The sequence below is a fragment of the Tenrec ecaudatus genome, chromosome 5 (genome assembly GCF_050624435.1).
Source record: "Tenrec ecaudatus isolate mTenEca1 chromosome 5, mTenEca1.hap1, whole genome shotgun sequence".
In the NCBI taxonomy this organism is placed as follows: Eukaryota; Metazoa; Chordata; class Mammalia; order Afrosoricida; family Tenrecidae; genus Tenrec; species Tenrec ecaudatus.
In genome coordinates this window covers 165675518-165695970 of record NC_134534.1, presented here as the reverse complement: position 1 = coordinate 165695970, position 20453 = coordinate 165675518, and the positions used below count along the sequence as shown (strand labels likewise).

General features: G+C 41.5%; 1 protein-coding gene across 1 annotated transcript in view; it reads right to left on the bottom strand.

Moving 5' to 3' along the window:
- The window catches only part of XRCC2 (X-ray repair cross complementing 2), a 42530-nt gene extending 35441 nt beyond the window's left edge, over positions 1–7089 (bottom strand). The window contains exon 1 of the mRNA XM_075550780.1: positions 6971–7089. Coding sequence (XP_075406895.1) covers positions 6971–7009 — 39 coding nt within the window. The 5' untranslated portion in view covers positions 7010–7089. The remainder of the gene's footprint in view (positions 1–6970) is intronic.
- Positions 7090–20453: the final 13364 nt, after the last annotated feature.

Here is a 20453-nt window from a genome sequence, read left to right as displayed (position 1 = left end):
TAGCAATTGAAATAATTTTATGGTATGGGGGTCATCACAACATGAGGAACTGTATTAAAGGGTCGCGGCATTAGGAAGGTTGAGAACCACTGCACTAGTGGGAAGCAATGGGACCACCCAGCTGCTGGTCTGCATCCAGATTTCTGGATAGATACGCTTCCGGTCATGGTTCAGGATCCAAAACTGAAGCAGAACTCCTACTGCCACTTTGTCCTTTCTGAGGAAGGGTTTTTCTAAGTCAGGGAGCCCTAAGGTGGGGCCTAATTAATACGTATCTAAGTGCTTTAAAGGTCTCTTCTTGGGCCTTCCGGCTCTTCTAATCCCCCCTCTTTAAAAGTCTCACAGAGTTCTTGTGATGCTTCCTGTGTTTGGGATCCAAATCCTGCAGGAATCTGCCATTTCTAGGAACTCCCTTAATTGTCTTTTGAGTCCTTGGGCTAAGGATTGAACATGGCTTAAATCCTCCCACGCAACAGTCTCCTCGTACTGGTGCTAATGTAAATCCCACAAAGTGCACTTCAAGTTAGCTACCTTGAAGCCTTCCTTCCCCAGGACCTTCAGCACTGCTCTTATGTCCTCTACTGATGTAGCCTAGTGTATCACAAAGCTAAAAGGTGATAAATGGAATAAGGAGAGTCTCTTCCCCCCGCATATTCCCCCAAATAGTACAGGAATCACAGAAACTCTGCAATAAGACCTTCAATTGACATTGAACAGTCCTCTCAGTCTCCGGGTTGCTCCTTTCTAAAGCAAAGAGTGGCTATGACTCTTCATGTGAAGGGATTGAAAAAAAGACATCTTTTGAATCTAGCCATAAATCTGCTCTCAAGAGAATTTGAGATATGGAGGTGCAGGATTAGTCACATCTACTAAGGGGTGCACTATCTCATTCATTGCTCTCAGGTCCTGAAGGAGTCTCCATTTTTCATTTGCCTTTTGAATGGCCAGCAGAGGGGTCTTTCCTTCAGTCATGTCTGCTCCTTCAGCTGGCAGTTGATTGAGGCGAGACCTTGAGTTCCTTGTGCTAAGAGTCAACATTGGGGTATTATAGCAGAGCCTGCACTAGGTTTCAATTTCATTACCACAGCCTTCACATCTGTGGCTTTTGTCAGCTTCCCATCTGCCCAAATTTGAGGGTCAACATCTTGGACTTCCAGCAAATAGCCTACCCTTATAGGACTTCTTATGCTAGGAACATAGTGGGTTCAGGGCAGAAGGTAACTTGTTCCCCCGTCTTAAAAAAAACCCCTCCCTTAGAAAGGGGAATGTTAGGATGGGCTAGAGCTAGAAACTTCCATTCTACCAGAGGCCCAGATGATTCACCCCAACATGACAATGACGTGGACAAGTTATGGATTACCAGACCAAACAGCACTGGAATAAGGACCAATCAGGCTACTGCACTTAGGACCAATTAGGACGCAAGGCTAAAGGTCAGTGGGAAAGCAGGCCTGAGATGAGCTAATGGGGTCCTGCCACCATCTGTCAGATTTAACGTCATACCCCTAGACCAAGGTCCTCCTCAATTCAAGAGAGGACCTGCGTCATTACTAAAGTGTACTGTGCTTAATCAGCCTTTGCTTCACTTCCCACCTCACTGTGTTTCTGTCTCATACTTTGGCTGCCTTGTACTGTCTAATGCGGCAGCAAGCCACTTGGAAAGAATTTGCTAGGTTCTCTGGGAAGAACATCTGGTGTTGATGCATAAGAGGAACCCCTAGTGCCCCACTTCAATGTGGAGGAACTCCTTCTGGTCCATTTCATCATCTCATTCTCTCCTCCCCATGGGAGAAAAGATCTTTCTAACTGGTCATTTTAAGAGTAGGAAGGAGACGTGTCTAGGTTAGCCGCAGTCTTTCTCCCTGTCGGCATCGTGCTCGCAGGTTCTGCTGTGCGCCGACAGGCAGGTCCATAAGCAGCTGTGAGAGAGTGGTATGATGAGAACACCACAGTGAGGGCTTCACCTGGCAACACAGAGGTTGTTGATAATCTAGACAATAGCACTTTTAGGGTAAGGACAGTGCAGGAAGCCAGACTAGTCACTGTCATAGGGTGGATTCTGACTCATGGCAACCCTACAGGACAGAGAATGGGCTCCCTAGGATTTCTGACGCGGTAAGATAACTACATCACTCTCCCGTGGAATATTTGTTGGGTTGGTTTGATCTGGATGACCTTTCATTTGGTAGCCCAACACTTCAGGCAGATTACAATGGGAGATAAAAAGAGCGAAAGCCATGGCTACAAACAACTCTTGGCATGATGAGTAGTATAGAAATGGGAATGGAGGAGGGGATGTGATATTCAAGGAGGTTGTTTTTTTAAAAAACAAAAGATCCTTGAGTATGTTAGAAGAAAAGACAGCTGTTAATGCTGAAGACAAAGTAACTGTAAGAGTGGGGCTACCTTTGCAGGTATGTCCTTGTGGAGGAGGAATGGAATGGATTAAAACACACACAATTAGAAAAGTTACCCTTTCTTGTTTACCTTTGTTTAAATTTTGCAAATCCACTAGAATTCATTATAAGTTGATAAACTTTTGCTGCTTCCCATTTGAAGTTAGAAATCCAGCCACCTCACTCTGAATGCGAGAACTCCCTAATACCTACTGCTGAAATGTAGATAAGCCTTTCCAGAGTAGAACCTGAGAACTAGACAGCCTATTTCAAGTGTAACCACATAAACTTATTGAGTGCTCCAGAAGATGCCCTCCACTAAGATTATTATTTTTCATTAAACCTCATTTTTCCTGAAACCTTCTTTTCCTTGCCTATATAAGACAGATCTTTCTACTCCCATAAAGGGTCAGTTTCAGAAACGTACAGGGCAATCTTATCCTGTTCCAAGGCTCTAGGAATTGAGCTGTTTCAGTAAGATGAATGAAGCACTGGACACACTCACTTGTCTCTGCCAGGAAATCTGAATGACAGCTACTTGGCCAAGTGACCAGAAGAGATCCGTATTTGTGCCCAGTACAAGGAAAGGTGATACAAGAGAATGCTCAAACTATAAAACAACATAATCAATATTGCATCCAAGTAAAATTCTGAAGATCATCCAACACTTGCAGCAGAACAGTGACAGGGAACTGTCAGAAGTTCAGGCCGGATTCTGAACAGGATGTGGAACCAGGGATATCACTGCTGATTTCAGATGGATCTTGGCTCAAAGCAGCGAATACCAGGAAAGATGTTTACTTGCATGTCATTGACTATGCAAAAGCATTCGACTTTGTGGACTTTAACAAACTGTGGATAACCTTGAGAAGAATGGGGATTACAGAACAATTCATTGTGCTCATTCAGAACTCGTATTTGGATCAAGAGGCAGTTGTGGTAACAGAACCAGGGAATACTGCCTGGTTTAAAATCAGGAAAGGTGTGTGTAAGGGTTATTGCTTCCACCAAACTTACTCAATCTGTATGCTGAGCAAATCAGAGAAGTTGAATTATATGAAGAATGAGGTATCAGGATAGGAGGAAGGCTTATTACCCTGCGGTATGCAGATGGCACATCCTTGCTCCCTGAAAGTGAGAAGGACTGGAAACACTTGTTGATGAAGCTCAAGGATTGTAGCCTTTTCAGTATGGATTACAATTCAAGGTAAGGAAGACCAAAACCTTCCAAACTGGACCAACAGGTAACATAAATGTGGTGCTGGAGGCGCTCTCAAGGAGTTGCCAATGCCAGGCGGGTTTTAACAAAAAGAAGAACTTCATTGGGCTGGCATGTGACTCAGCAGATTCACATGCAGAGACTGAGCCCCCACTTTGGAGTCTTGCAAACCTTTCTAGGGAAGCCATACTCGGCCCCCAGCGAGTGGCTGACCAGGCAGCTACAAGGGCTTTTCCCCACAGGCCAGTGGGCGGAAGTTCTTGAGGATCCAGTGGTGGTGCAAGCATTTCAGCGCTGGCAGGGGTCTCCACATGGCTTCAGAGCTCAAGGTAGCTTTATGTGTCTTGTCAACGGAAATGTCGCGCAGGGAGTGAGCATGTATCCAGCTTCCAGATGCACCTCCAAATGAGGTCATCAAGCTGCGACCTGATTGACTGGCTAAACTCCACCCCTTCACTCCTAACCCTTTCAAATTGACAACAGATTATGTAACTACCACAAAGGTCTACAAGCAATAATCTAAATTCCTACTGCAAAACAAAAACAAACAAACCTAGAAATAAAAGAAAAATACAACAAAACTAAAAGCAAACAGAAGGAAGGTCATAATAAACAAAAGAGAGTGAAGAGATTGAAAACAAATGAAATAAAGAATTCCAGGGGAAGTGTAATACAATAAATAACCTTCTGGCACAGCTGCATAATGAAAAGAGAAGACACAAACAGCCAACATCAGAAAGGAATTAAGCGCTATCGCTACAGATTGAAAGGATGAAACAGGAGTATAACTCAAAACAAGAACAGCTGCAGATACCCATTGATAATCAAGATGTAAAATATACAAAGTATGAATTTAGGAATATTACAAAGTGCAAAAATGAAATGAAAGTCATTCGTAAGCAGAAATGAACTGGTACTGGACACTCCGAAGCAGGTAATTATATTGTCTACTATGCCAGGAAAGGCAAATTGAATAGAAAGGCATCACATTCATCATCAAAATTAGTATTTCAAGCTCTAACATAAAGTATAATGTCATAATTACTAAACATAATTCCATTCACCTACAAAGAGGTTAGTTAATATGACTATCATTCAAGTTTATGCAACAACCTCTAATGCAAAAGATGAAGAAACTAAAGGTTTTGACCAACTTCTGTAGTCTGAAACTGATCAAACATGCATTCAGGATGCACTGATACTAGTGACCAGAATATAAAAGTTGGGGAAGGGGGTTGAAAACTATAGCTTTAGTCAAGGATTACATGATAAAAGTTCACAAAGCCTACAGATTACTTATTGCAAGTATCTTTTTCAACATCAGTGACTATATTCATGGATTTACTCTTTCTGTGGAAAGAGACAATGTCGGAAAGAGACAATGTCAGAACAGGGCCAAGAGCTAATTGTAGAATAATCCATGGCTCACACGCCAGTTCAACTTAGAAGAAAATTAAAACAAGTGCACACAAACCAAACTATGACCTTGAGCATATGCCTCCTGGATTTAGAGTTCTACTCAAGACTATATTTGCCACAATGGACACAAATGAGTAGATGAGTTGTGAGATGACATCAAGGACGTGGTACATATACATGAAGTAAAAGACCATTAAAAAGACAGGAAAGAAAAGACCATAGTGACACTGAAATTTGACCTTGAACATAAATTCAAATGGAAGAAATAATGAAGTCAGGAGCTGAACAGAAAATTTCAAAAGCCAGCTTCAGGGGACAGAGTAAAATATAATGAAATGTGTAAAGGCTTGGAGTTAGTTAAACCAAAAGGCAAGAGCGTGCTCATCTGGGCATATCTCAAGCTGACAGAACTGAAGAAAAAGTCCATGCCTCAAATAGCAATAATGAAGGGTTTTATAGGAAAAATACTGAACAAAGGAAGCATCAAAAGAACATGGAACAACATACAGGCGTGGTACCAAAAATAATTGGTTGACATTTAACCATTAGAAGAGGTGGCATATGATCAAGTCCAAGTTGCACTTAAGCTATAGGTGACAAAAAAGGCTCCAGGTACTGACAGAATACCAATTAAAACGCTTCAATAAACTGATGTAGTGTTGGAAGCCCTTGACTCATCTATACCAAGAAATGTGGAAAACAGAGACCCGGCAAACTGATGGGAAGATAATCATTTATATTCATTCCAAAAGACAGGTGCCCAAACAACGAAGAAGTTATCAAACAATACCATCAATACCGCACAGAAGTCATGCTGCTGAAGGGAATTAAAAAATAGTTGCAGAAATACATTAACAAGGAACTGCCAGAAACGCAAGTCTAATTCAAAAGGCGTGGGAAAAAAAGGGTATCAGATGGATCTTGGTGAAAGCAGAGAATACCAGAAAAATAGTTATTTGCGTTTTATTGACTATGCAAACGCATTCAACTGTGTAGCTCATAACGAACTACAGATAACACTACTAACAGTGGGAATTTCGGAATACTTCATTGTGCTCATATGCAACCTGTACACAGATCAAGAGAGAGTCGTTCAGACAGAACAGGACGCCCAATATTGAATGACATGTTTTCACAACCGGTACCTTCATTTCTAACCCAATCCTTCTTACTAGTTATTTCAGGGCAGCCCCTTCCCCAACCTCTCAGATAACCTGCTGAACTTTTCAGCCTCTGCTTCCAGCACCCCCAGGAGCTTATCTCTCAGGGCAGCGTCCACACAACCCCTGTCCCCCGCATTCCAAGAAGCAAGTAAATCTGCAGAAAAACAAGATGATTTACGCACAGACCCTTCCCGACTCAAATGCTGCAGCTGCGGCACTAAAAGCCTCCCTCGCCTTCCTCTATCAGCACGGACGCCTTGGCTCCAGCCCTATATATGCCCCCTCGTCTCACTGCCAGTCGCCACTTCCCTGACCCAGTGCGTTGGGTCGTGGAATCCGCCCAGGAGTTCTTTCCCCGCCTTAATGAAGCCTTTCTCAACCTCACATTCCCGGCTGAATTCGACCTCGGTTCGGCGTCCCCGTTTGCACCTCTCACCTACCTGCGGCGGCTGAGCAAACTACGCGCCAGACTTGTCAGTTCGATTCCTAAATCAATTCTTGCACAAAGGCGAGCCCCGGGGAAGCCGCGGACCAGAGAGGCGTCGCCGCTGAGACGCCGCACCAGCCAGAGTCGCAGCGGCCGGGGAGGCCCAGCCGCGAGCCACCTGAGGTAGGGGCGGCCCTGGCCGCAGGGGATCCGGCTTCTGCGGCCGCCCTGGACGCCCGGCGCTTCCCACTCGCCCTCACACCTTGCCTGTCTCGCTCCCGCTCCACGTCCTTCCCTCATCCCCCGCCTCCCCTCACCTCCCCGCGCTGCGCCAAGCGGCTCTCACCTCCGTTCCAGACTCGGTCCTGTGCAGACCACTACACATTGCCCCGAAGGCTCAACTTTCCCGCCGCCGCCGCCGCCGCCGCCATTTATCGACTCGGACGCTCGCACAGCCAGTCAGAAAGGCCGGGCGCCGAGCATGCGCAGACCAGCGCCCGGCCTACGCGCTTCCCAGGAACGGGCATGCGCAAGACGCCCTCCCTGCGGTCCCCGGGGCTGCGCCGCGAGCATGCGCAAGACATCCGCCCCGGGTCAGCGGGTTTCGAAGAGCCAGCTCGCGCAGGACACCCACGCTCGGGCCCCGGGCACTCCCGAGCGAGCATGCGCGCGACACTCCCTCCCGGGCTGGAGGCGAAGCATTACCGTGGGGCGCAGGCCGGTTGCGCTCCTGCCTACTGGCTGAGTGGAGCGGGCAGCCCATCTGTGCTCTAGCGGAAGCCAGGCTTGCTTACCTGTGCCTCGTCTAGATGTACTTCGTCTCTTTGGAGACCAAAAAACAACCCATGATTTTGTCTTATTTTCTGTTATAAAGTTCAAGTCATTTTGTGTGTGTGTGTGTGATCGGAACTAAAAACACGCACTTAAAAAAAATTTCCAAGTCTCCCTACTTGTTACCTCTAGGGAATGTGTCCAACACATTTTAAATATACTGGAGAATAATGAATGCTCTTGTGGGCCTTTATGTACCTGCATGTCTTGCGAACAGAATCAATGAATGCCTTTGTTTCAGACTATCTTTTTATGGGTGTTTTTATTGTGAACAGCCTTGCCAGATAGAGATAGTGCCTTTCTCAGGAGCAAAGTCAGACTCGTTATCCACTATAAAATAGTTCATCTTTCTTAAGTTTAGGATTTAAGTTGAGACTTAAAATTCAACGCTCTCCGTGCGCAAGGGACATCAGACCCTCTTCTCATCACCCTGAGTTTGTTGGGGATCGGGCAATTATTGTGGGAAAGCGCTAATATTTCCGACTACTGCTAAGGCTATGAGTCATAAAGTTCTCTGTGACCCAAGACTGCATTTTCTGAGAGAGGGAAAGGGAAGGAAGGCGGAGGTTTGGACAGAGCAGGGGCTGAATCCAAGGCAACATCTTAGGACTACATTTCCCACAACCCTCTGCTACCCAGATGGACTTTCCCAAAAATCTTCTGAGCTGAGGAACTTTTATGAATGGTCTCAAAAGACTCCCTGGCATTGAGTTGATGTGACCCTACAGGACGGAGTAGAATTGCCCTGTGGGGTGCATGGGGCTAAATGGCCAGTAAAGTTTCCTTCCTCCTAAAAGTTTCTAAATAAAAGTCTCTCACAATGCCCTATGTCTTCCAAAAGTACATCTTTCTCTTGGTAAGACAAGAACATAATTTCAGCAACCCCAAAGCCCCTGCCATTAAGGCGATCCTGATTCACAGAGACCTTGCAGAGGGTTTCAAGCCTCTATACTTCTTTACAGAAGCAGACAGCCTGCATGTTTTCCAACAAAACCCAAACTCACTGCCAGAGGTCAATGGCAACTCTCAGCGCTCGCCCGATGGGGCAGGAGAGGACTACCCTCGGAGTTCTCTTGAGACTGTAACTTTGCGGGGGAGGTGGGAGTGGGGATTCTTGAGTTTATTTCTTAATCCTACTTCTTCCTGGCTGTTGTCTTTAATCCTTCCTTCGGTTTAATTGCATGTGCTTTTTAATTTTGCAACTGTGGTGATGAGTCTAAAAAACCGTTTGCCATATGAGTATTATTAAGTCACATTTTCACCAGCTCTTAATAATCTTCAACTGCTATTTTGATTTCCCCTTTTACCTAGCAACTATATGAGATTTTATAAACCTCTAATTATCCTAATTAATTAGAATTTTTGCATGCTTCCTTTGTAAATGATTTATTCCACCCCCCTCAACATTATATTATGAAGATTTTGAAGTATACAGAAAAGTTTTAAAAGATGGTATAGTGAACACACACATGTCCAACCAAGGCTCTATAACAAACATTTTTCTATGCTTTCTTTATCACAGACAGATCAAAGGAAAAGAATGAATCCACACAAATGTAATTAATCATTAACAAAAACAGAGGCAATTCAATCAAGTAAAGATAATATTTTCAGCAAATGGTGCTGGAACAATTGGACATCTATATACAGAACAATAAATCTAGACAGACATTATATAAAAATTACATAAAATAGATCAAAGATCTAATTATACCACGTAATATCAAATCAGTAGAAAAATATATTAAAAAGTCTATGTAAGCTAACATGGGTTTTGTAGGTTTTTAGATATAGTATGAAAAAATGATATGTGAAAGAAAAAACAAACCTGTTGAATTAGATTTTATTAAAATTCAAAACTTCTGCTCTGTGAAAGACACTATTAATAGAATGAGAATTAATAATCCCAGAATGTAAGAGTATTTGCAAAATGCATATTTGGTAAAGGAACTGTATTTAACATATACAAAAAAACCTTAAAATCCAACAATAAGAGAACAGGCAACTCCAATAAGGGGAAAAGATTAAAATAGACACATCACCAAAAAAAAGATACAGATGGCTGGAAAGCATGTGAAAATCTATTTCACGTCAATCGGCATTACAGAATTACAAACTGGTATACCACTGCATACTTAGTAGAATGCTTACAATCCATGAAACATGGCAATACTAAGTGTTAATGAGGATACAGAGCTACAAGAACCCTCATTCATTACTGTTGGGATTGAAAATGAAACAACTTTGTTAGACAGTTTCATAGGTTTAAAAAGCATCATCTTCAGCAAACTAACAGAAAGACCTGTGGGGCCAGCCCCAATCCCAGCTACATTTATTGGCCCCTTCCCCAGGAGAATGCACTATAAAGGACAGCACTGAAGATACAGCAACGGGGGAGGGGGTGGCGGGCTGGTGGGGGGTTGTGGCTGGTCTGCCCAGAACACAAGGAAGCAAACTAAGAAGGAAAGAAAGAGAGTGAAACACAACCTGGCCCACCAATCCTCCAGGATGACATTCCTCCAATGCACAGAGAGGACCATAGGGCCAGCCCCACCACAATACAGGGCACCCCCTCATTGACCCACAGTGCTCTGGTGGGGCAGCACTGGAGACAGTGCAGGAATTGTGCCTGGTCTGAGCCTGCCCCACACGGGGGTGAAACACAAAGGGAGCACAACAGAGCAGCAAGAGGAGCAAAGCAACAAAGTCCCCGAGGAACCCTAAAAATAGGCCAGAATTGGTGAGCGGGGCTTGGCACCTAACCAAATCCAATTGGAAAACATTCATAAGAGTCAACAGAGAGAACTGGAACTATTTATAGGCTCCTCCCCGCTTTCCACCCCACCCCCCATATCTATCCATAGAAGATAGGCAGGATAAACAATCCTGAGGAAAAAACAAGAGGGTCTACAGCTCCAGGGGACATGAGAGAGGAGAAGGTGGGGGTAAGGGAGGGATGGGGGGGGTGGTGGAATAACAAACCCAGGGACAAGGGAAGAATGAAATCTAAAATCAATGGTGCGGAGGACATAGAATGCCTGGTGGGATTTGATTATGTACAATGTAGCCGAGAGGAATTACTGAGAACCAAATAAAGGTCCAACATAATAGTGAGACAGGAGGAAAGTAAAGGAAATAGAGGAAAGAACTAGGAAGCAAAAGACATGTGTATAGGTATAAATATAGGAATGTACATATGCAAATATATTAATATATAATGATAGGGACATACGTCTAATTACATATATTTATGTTACGTATTAAGGAAGCAGATGGACTTTGGGCTTCTACTCAAGTACTCCCTTAACACAAGAATACTTTGTTCTAATAACCTGGCATTCTGTGATGCTCACCTTTCAGACACAATCACTGAAGACAAAATGGGAGCATAAACAAATATGGTAAAGAAAGTTGATGGTGTAGGGCTATTAAAAGATAATAGTGCCTAGGGTCGTAAAGGCTTGAAGCTACACAAGTGGCCATCTAGCAGGAAAGCAACAAAGCCTACATGGAAGAAGCACACTAGCCTGTATCATGAGGAGATCAGGCATCAGGCATAAGAAGACCCAAAATAAACAATTCTATCGATTCAAACAATGGGGGTTGGAGTGGAACCCAAAGCCAATGTGTAGACAATTGGATATCCCCTCACAGAACAATCACAAGGAAGGAACAAGTCAGCAGGGTGCAGCATAGCACCAATGAAACACAACATTCCTGTAGTTCTTTAATGCTTCCCCCCCCCACTAGTATGACCCCAGTTCTACCTTGCAAATCCGGATAGACCAGAGCATGTACACTGGTACAGAAGAGTTATCGACACATGGAATCCAGGACAGATAACCCCCTCAGAAACAGTAATGGAAGTAGCAATCACTATAATTGACATATACCCAATCACTATGATTGACATATTCCCCCCAAGGGTGACAAACAATAGAAATACAGGTGAAAGAAGACAGTGAACTGTGTAAGAGATGAAAATAATAATAATGTGTAATTTATTATGGATGGACGGTTGGGGGAGGGAGGGGAAAACAGAGGAGTTGATACCAAGGGCTCAAGTAGAAAGACAATGTTTTGAAAATGATTGTAGCAGGATATGTACAAATGCACTTGATACAATTGATGTATAGATTCTTATAAGACCCCTAATAAAATGATTTATACAAAAAAAATTTATAGAGAGAATAAATTTGAGTTCATAATTATAACAGCAAAAAAGCATCATTTTATATAATCCATCAATTACAGTCCTATGTATTTATTCAACTGATTTGAAAGATCATGTCTCTAAAAAATAATTGAATGAGAATGTTTACAGCAACTTTATTAATATTCACAAAATTTAAAAGTGACTAAAATGCCTTTGTAGGCAAAAAGATAAACTGTGATATAATCATGTGATGAATATATGAATGTTATTCAGTAATGAAAATGAATCACCTACCAAACCTTGAAAAAATGGAGAAAAGAACCTTGGATACATATTTCTAAGTGAAATAAGTCCATCTGAAAACGCTGCATAATTTAGGGGCATAAAAATACCCATGGGGTTCAGAGGGATTTGATAAAGGGTTAAATAGGTGAAGCACATGGTATTTGGGGGACATGAAATTATTGTTTATGCTGTTTATAGTGGTGGAGAGATAATAGTGTGCATTTGTCAAAATTCATACAATTTTATAGTACAAAGAATAAGCCATAATATATTGAGGTTTCAAAAAGTTGGTGGAAAATGGAATTAAATGATAATGGAAAAGTTCTACCAAAGTTTTGAAGTCCCGTGCATTTGCAAATTTAAATTAATCATTTAGACATTTGAGAGATCCAAGAAACAAATACAACTGTGACAGGAAAATGCACTTGGATATATATATATATATATATATATATATATATATATATATATATATATATATATATATATATGAAACAACCTTGCTGAGGAGGAAAAGGTACTAACCTAAGTAACCTAGAAACGAGGGCCATCTGGCAGACTAAAAGCAGAAATGTGCCATAGTGCTGTACTCTCTAGTTGATAAAGTTGTTTCGCATAAGGGCACATGTTAACAGTTATGATGCTGTTGAACATAATGGAATTGAATAATTTTAACAATGGATGAAAGATGGTGAGAGTCAGACTTCTCACATGCTGGGTGGTAATTTACAGAGAAGCGATAGGAAGAGGCTAGGATAACCCATGAGACAATGAATTAGTCAGAGACATCAATGACTCAGGGTTAACTTAATATAGTCAAGAATGGCTTACAGACCCCAAACAATTAGGGCCATTAATGAGGGAATTGGGACAAACCTGAGAATCTTGGCACAGGGAATACATAGGCTATCAGAAATAGGGACGGATACAAATACAGAGGAGTCACAAATAGACAGGTGGGATATACTAAAGATAAGGCACCTGTGTACATCGAAAGAATTCACCAAGAGAGTAATGAGAACCCACCAACTGGGAAAACATCTTTAGCAATGACACATCAGACAAAGACCTTATTACGAAAATCTAGAATACTTTGTAAACTTACAATAAGAGGAAAACTAATTGCCCACTGAGGAGGTGGGCAAAGGACCAGAACAAAGTTTCACAGAGTCTGAAATCTGAATGGCAAACAAACATATGAGAAAATGTTCTCTATCGTTAGCCATAAGGGAAATACAAATCAAAACAACTCTGAGGTACCACCTAACGCCCTCAGAGATAGCCCAATTCAAAAATCAGAAAGCAACATGTTGGAGGGGCTGTGGTGAGATAGGAACTCTCATCCACTGCTGTAGGTATGTACAGCCACTATGGAAATTGATTTGGCGATTTCTGAAACAGATGAAAATGAGCTACCATACGACCCAGCAATCCCCCTTCTGGGCATATACCCAGAAGAGGCAAGAAACAAACCAAGGCCAGACATCTTTGCTCCAGTGTTCAGTGCGGCACAGTTCATAATCGCAAGGAGTTGGAAACAGCCCAAATTTCCATCAACAGATGAATGGATTAAAAAACTGTGGTACATGCATAAAAAAGAGTACTATGCATCGCTATGAAGCAGTGATGAACGCATGAAGCATATCGCCGCATGGGAAGAACTGGAGGAAATTATGCTGAATGCAGTGAGCCAAGCACAAAAGAAGTACAGCAGGAGTCCGCTGAGGTAAGGTCATGAAAGAATGGCTTACAGAAATGTTTATATGTGTTTATCCACATTTGCTTCTTTGCCGTCTCCTGAGAAAGCTTAAAAGAACTACCCAAAAGGCAGTGCGTGAACACACTGCACCCCGCTTTTGCTTTCTAAGTCCATTCTACAATAAAATGCATCAGGATTCCTTGGGGAACGGGTGATTGGAGGAACAGGGCAGTAACTGTATAAGATGGTCGGGACGAAGTGCAGGGCTATAAAACAAGGAAGCACCTACATAACTAACCAACCTCACAAAAACAGACACACACACAGATCCACAGTGATGAAAAAACAAACAAAAGCCAAGCCACAGTGATAGAGAATGCCGAAAGTACACGGGCGTCAGTCACTGAAAGGGCATCCGAAGGACAAAAATATAATTTGGGCAAAAAAATGAAGTAATACTGCATTATAACTCAAAAGATGAAATATCAGTTCATGCTGATATAAAGAAGTGATTAAATAAAGTAGGAAGTAGAGAAAATTTAATAATAAATAGGCACAACTCACCATTTTTTGTTAACGTAATTTATTTTTGGTGCTGAAAAAAGCGACGGCCGAATACACATCAATTTAACAATGTCTGCATGTGCTCTGATTATTTTCTTGAAGCTGTGCTCACCACTATGGGGTCCCGGGGTGTGACCCGTATTGGGTACCTTTTTTAGAGGGGATGGCATTCAAGTAACTTTCTACACATTTTTATCTATGACATTTTTCTCTTTCAACAGAAATTGAATACATTTTACAAAAGCATTGATGTAGCTGGTTATAACGACAAAAATCTTTTTTCCCCATCAGGCCAGCTAACATATATTAATATTTCTAGAATGCTATAATTACCTTTTGAATCTTCTGTTGTGCTCTGGGCAGAGTTGTCGATATCCTGCAATGACCGCGACCCTTTGAACCAGATGATTTTATCTGCATGTGGTAGGCTAGGTGCTGTTGTTTCCATCAGTGCTGGCCCGCTCATAGTCACTGATTTTGTCCAGGTTTCTCATATTTCAGCTGCCAAATTGTAGTAGTTACTCTTTGTGAACCTATATCAATAACTGTGTTGAAAATGAAGTAGTGATTAAAAGAAAAGAAAGAAAAATGTTAAAGTCTTCTGTTCAGTTAATAATAATGTAATTTGATGTAGAAATATTTTTTAAAACAATTTTGTTAGTATGCATATAACTTAGAAATGTTACATTTAAGCAATTGACAATTATACTTATCACATGATTAGGATTAACATTGATAATAAATATATCAATGATGGATTATATTGATTGATAACTACATTGTGTCATAAAACATGAAGTAGGGGAACTACTATGTTCTTTGATACGTGTTTGGAAATAAAACAAATCTTAAATTCAGTTGTTAATATCTTTAGTTAAAATAATTTTTTTTCCTCCAGTTCTTTTTTTATTTTTTTTAATTTTAACAATTTATTGGGGCTGATACAATTCTTTTCACAGTTCATACATATACATACATCAATTGTATAAAGCACATCTGTACAGTCTTTGCCCTAATCATTTTTTTCTCTTTTCTTCTTTTACATTTTATTAGGGACTCAAACAACTCTTATCACAATCCATACATATACATACATCAGTTGTGTAAAGCACATCCATACATTCCCTGCCCCAATCATTCTCAAAGCATTTGCTCTCCACTTAAGCCCTTTGCATCAGGTCCTCTTTATTTTTCCCCCCTCCTTCCCACTTCCCCCCTCCCTCATGTGTCCTTGGTAATTTATACATCGTTATTTTGTCATATCTTGCCCTATCCGGAGTCTCCCTTCCCCCCTTCTCTGCTGTCCCTCTCCCAGGGAAGAGGTCACATGTGGATCCTTGCAATCAGTTCCTCCTTTCCAACCCACTCACCCTCCACTCTCCCAGCATCGCCCCTCACACCCTTGGTCCTGAAGGTATCATCCACCCTGGATTCCCTGTACCTCCAGCCCTCATATGTACCAGTGTACAGCCTCTGCCCTATCCAGCCCTGCAAGGCAGAATTTGGATCATGGTAGTTGGGGGGAGGAAGCATCCAGGATCTGGGGGAAAGCTGTGTTCTTCATCGGTACTACCTCACACCCTAATTAACCCATCTCCTCTCCTAAACCCCTCTATGAGGGGATCTCCATTGGCCGACACTTGGGCCTTGGGTCTCCACCCTGCACTTCCCCCTTCATTTAATATAGTATATATATATACATATACATATATACATATACACACATATACACATACATACACACACTTATATCTTTTTTTTTTTTTGCATGATGCCTTTATACCTGGTCCCTTGGCACCTCGTGATCGCACTGGCCGGTGTGCTTCTTCCATGTGGGCTTTTTTGCTTCTGAGCTAGATGGCCGCTTGTTCACCTTCAAGCCTTTAAGACCCCAGACACTATCTCTTTTGATAGCCGGGCACCCAGCTCCTCATTTTTTAAAATCATTTTTTAAACGTTTTATTAGGGGTTCATACAACTCATCACAATCCATACCTACAACAATTGTGTAAAGCACATCTGTACATTCATTGCCTTCATCATTTTCAAAACATTTTCTTTCTACTTAAGCCCTTGGTATCAGCTTATATCCCCCTCCTTCCCCACCCTCCCTCCCTCATGAACCCTTAATAATTTATCCTTGTTTTTCATGTCTCTCTTCACCCACTTTTCTGTTGTTCGGCCCCCTGCAGGGGTATTATATGTCGATCATTGTGATCGGTTCCCCCTATCTCCGTCCACATTCGCCCTACGCCCTTGTAAGTTTTAAAAGGAGTACAAAGCCTCATCTTTCTCCCTCAGAGTGACTGGTGGTTTTGAACTGCGGACCTTTTGGGTAGCATCCATTTGCTACCAGGGCTCCTGTACCTCCTCCTTCCAGCACTCTACTTTTCTGCTGAGTTTGGTAGTTCATTGCAATGTTTGCACAGAACTCACAGACAAATCTCATAATTACAGGGTTTTTCTAGGAAAGTTAACAAGTCTGAAGCAGTAAAAAGTAAGGCAACAATCACTGATCCAGAGCAGTGCCTTTCCCAGCAAACACCTAAATCTTTCTCTTTGGCCCTTAGGCTCTCATGTACATGGTACACCGTGGTCTCTTGTCTCCATGGGCCAAGAATCCCACCCATTGCTGTATCTCACAGTCTCATCTTCAGGTGCTGCTCCTCTGCTCCATCTCATGGTCTTCTTACCTGGACTAAAAAAAAAATGAATAAGAATGCATTATTGTGTATGTAGGCAAATCAGGTGAGGAATCATGACATTGACTTAAAATCTATAAAGTACTTTGGGATCAGATTAAATAGTACTCCTGGCATATCACATACTGACTAGATGTCAAAAATGATCAAATATGTAAAAGCCAATAATAGGACAGTTGAAGTGAAAGAAGTCTTTCTGGGATTTTTCCATCGAAAAGGAGGAAAGCTTTTGCCCTCGGTGCTGACATTCTAAAACCATTGGAAAGTGATGGACTGGAATGATGGGCCATGCTCCAGGTTACGATCATGCTGCCACGTTGACTGGAAGCAATGGAACTCAGCAAGTCAGTCTTGGGGGGGTGGAAACAAGATAAGTGTTTTTAATGGGTGTGTGTTCCATTTACTTAACGTTTTCAGTTAGTACTCTTGCTGAAAATACACCATATGTCATATTTTCTGTAATTCTTTAGAGAATGCTTTCGTTCTCTTATGGTTTGCTAATTAACCATACTGGAGTGTCAGTGCTAGGCTATCAAGAATGTGCTGGGAGGTTTATCACGATGCAGCTCAGAGAGTTAAAATTTGACACATTTGTGAGGGCAGGCAGTGGGAGCTCTTTGGATCCACGTGAAGTTTTTGTCTACTGTCTGTAATTTCACTTTTCCATGCTCCTTAGACTTTGATGGAATATATTTCAGGAAGTAAATCTTACATAGCAGTACCTGCAGACGAAAGACTTAACTCTTGACATGGTAGCAACATAACTACAGCTTTTAAGACTTTTTCTGCTTGAGAATAGTCCGCTACTGGAGCACGTAATTGAACGGGTGGTCTTACAATTAGAAGAACATGGACTTGCAGTAGTGAGAAGAGCCAAGTACAAGAAGATGGTAGAAGTCGAGGAGCAAAAAATACTGGAATATTCTGCATGAAGAAGATAAGAGTGATGTTTCAATGCATAGATCACATTTATTCTGAATTCCAGATTAGATCCAATTAGCAAGGAAATAGTTATGTTTGAGGCCCACTAAAGGTATTCATTCCAACTGACCACTTTCTAGAATGAAGTAGGGTGTCCTGAGGCACAGTGGGTTAAGTTACCTGAAAGTTGGAACTGACCAGCCACTCCATAAAAGAAAGATGGACCTGCCTTTGTACAGATTCATGATCTTGGAAACTTTACCGAGCAGTTCTACTCTGTCCTGTAGGGTGGTTATGAATCCAGAGACAATCCAGCAGCACTGGGCTTTGTTTGGGGTTAGGATGAGGTAACTTTTAAGAGAAATACTATCACTGAGTGGGCACCAGAAAACAGCAGAGATTGATCTGGAAGAAGCCAAAGATTTGGCAATTTGGACATTTATGTATTAAAAAAAGATATTATTTAAAGGGGGTAATTCAGGATACTTACAACACTTTTTGAATTAAAGCGAGATGGAGAAAAAAGTGTGATAAATATCACAATATGTTTAATGACAAATCAGAGATTCCTAAGGATTCTCATACTAAAAGATAGAGGTAATCTATATAAAGGATACATTTCCCTGTGCGATTACGAGTTGCCAAAGGGATCAGTTATCAGGCATCAAAGAACAAAAAAATCATAGCATTGTGTGCTCACCTCCCCAATACGATCACTGAAGACAAATGGGTGCATAAGCAAATGTGGTGAAGAAAGCTGATGGTGCCTGGCTATAAAAAGAGATAGCATCTGGGGTCTTATAGGCTTGAAGGTAAACAAGTGGCCAACTAGCTCAGAAGCAACAAAGCCCACATGGAAGAAGCACACCAGCCTGTGCAACCACAAGGTGTAGAAGGGACCAGGTATCAGGCCTCAAAGAACAAAATATCACATCATTGTGAATGAGATGGAGTGTAGATTGGGGACCCAAAGCACATCTGTAGGCAACTGGACATCCCCTTATGTAAGGGTCATGGGGAGGAGATGAGCCAGTCAGGGTGCAGTGTAGCAACGATGGAATATACAACTTTCCTCTAGTTTCTAAATGCTTCCTTCCCATCACTCCCCTACTATCATGAGCTCAATTCTACCTTACAAATCTGGCTAGACCAGAGGATGTACACTGGTACAGATAGGAACTGCAAACACAGGGAATCCAGGGCATATGATGCTTTCAGGACCAGTGATGTAAGTGGGGATACCAGGAGGGTAAGGTGGAAAGGGGGAACTGATTACAGGGAGCTACATATAATCTCCTCCCAGGGGGACGGATAACAAAAAAGTGGGTGAAGGAGACGTTGGACAGTGTAAGATATGACAAAATAATAATTTATAAATTATCAAGGGTTCATGAGGGAAGGGGGAGCACGGAGGGAGGGGGCAAAATGAGGAGCTGATGCCATGGGCTTAAGTGGAGAGCAAATGTTTGGAGAATGATGAGGGTAATGAATATACAAATGTGCTTTACACAATTGATGTATATATGGATTGTGATAAGAGTTGTATGAGCCCCAATAAAATGATTTTTTAAAAGGATATATTTCTTATAATTAAAATTTTAATTTTTTAATGTGATATATGTGGCAAAAGTTTTAAACATGTTTAATTGAAAATCAGTTACATTAATGAGTATGAATTTATTTTTAACTATTGATGATAAAGAAATATTGTTATCTGTATTTAGATCAAATAAAACTGAATTTAGAAGTTTATTTTTGTCCATTTTATTCATTTTAACCTGGGAAACTTTTGTTCCTGCTATTCTCCCAAGACCTCTAGTCAAGTTGAAGTGCACAACTCTTTTCATTTTTTATCTTAGCATTTATAAATGGTAAATAATTGATTAGCATATGAATTCTGGGAATATGTTCAGCTTATGCTCAACACTAAATTATTTTTAGATGTCCAAAGGCATCTATCCAAAATGTATGTCAAAAGGGAGCCAACTGGAAATTGGGAAATGAAGTGACATGATGGATTAGGAGTATAAAATGTGATATACAACAAAAGGAACAGCAAATGCAGAGTCCCTGTCAGTTAAACAGTCTATCTTGCTATATTAAAAAAATAAAAAATCCCTTACGTGTCTTTCTGGTTAGACTATGACCTCTCGGATTGCAAAACCTTCACTTCTAACATCTAATGGTTGAGAGTACATACCTCAAAATGAAGAAAAGGTGAATATTTTTTGAAAAAGTGAATTTTTATAACAAACATCTATACATTTATAAAAGAGAAGTCTCTTTCTGGAAGTTTATTACTTTTTATTCATTTCTAAAAGTTAAGACACTCTATGAATACCTTAATTAGGGTGAAACTCTCATTGCTTACCTGCTTGATATTCATGAGTGGATTTTGCCCGTCCTTCCCATCAGTACGTTGCACTCAGACACCCTTTCCCCCAAGACCCTGGGCTCCACGGCTCTCCTTCGCCTGCTGTTCGGATGTCCTTGTCGCACACGGGGGAGCATCAAGTCTGTCAAGGTTGCCATCTCAGGGCTACTTTTCTTTTTTTTCACCAAAACCATTTTATTGGGAGCTAATATAGATATCCTATCATTCCATAGTTCAACCACATCAAATAGTATTGTACAATTGCTACCACTAACAGTTTCAAAGCCCTTCTTCTTG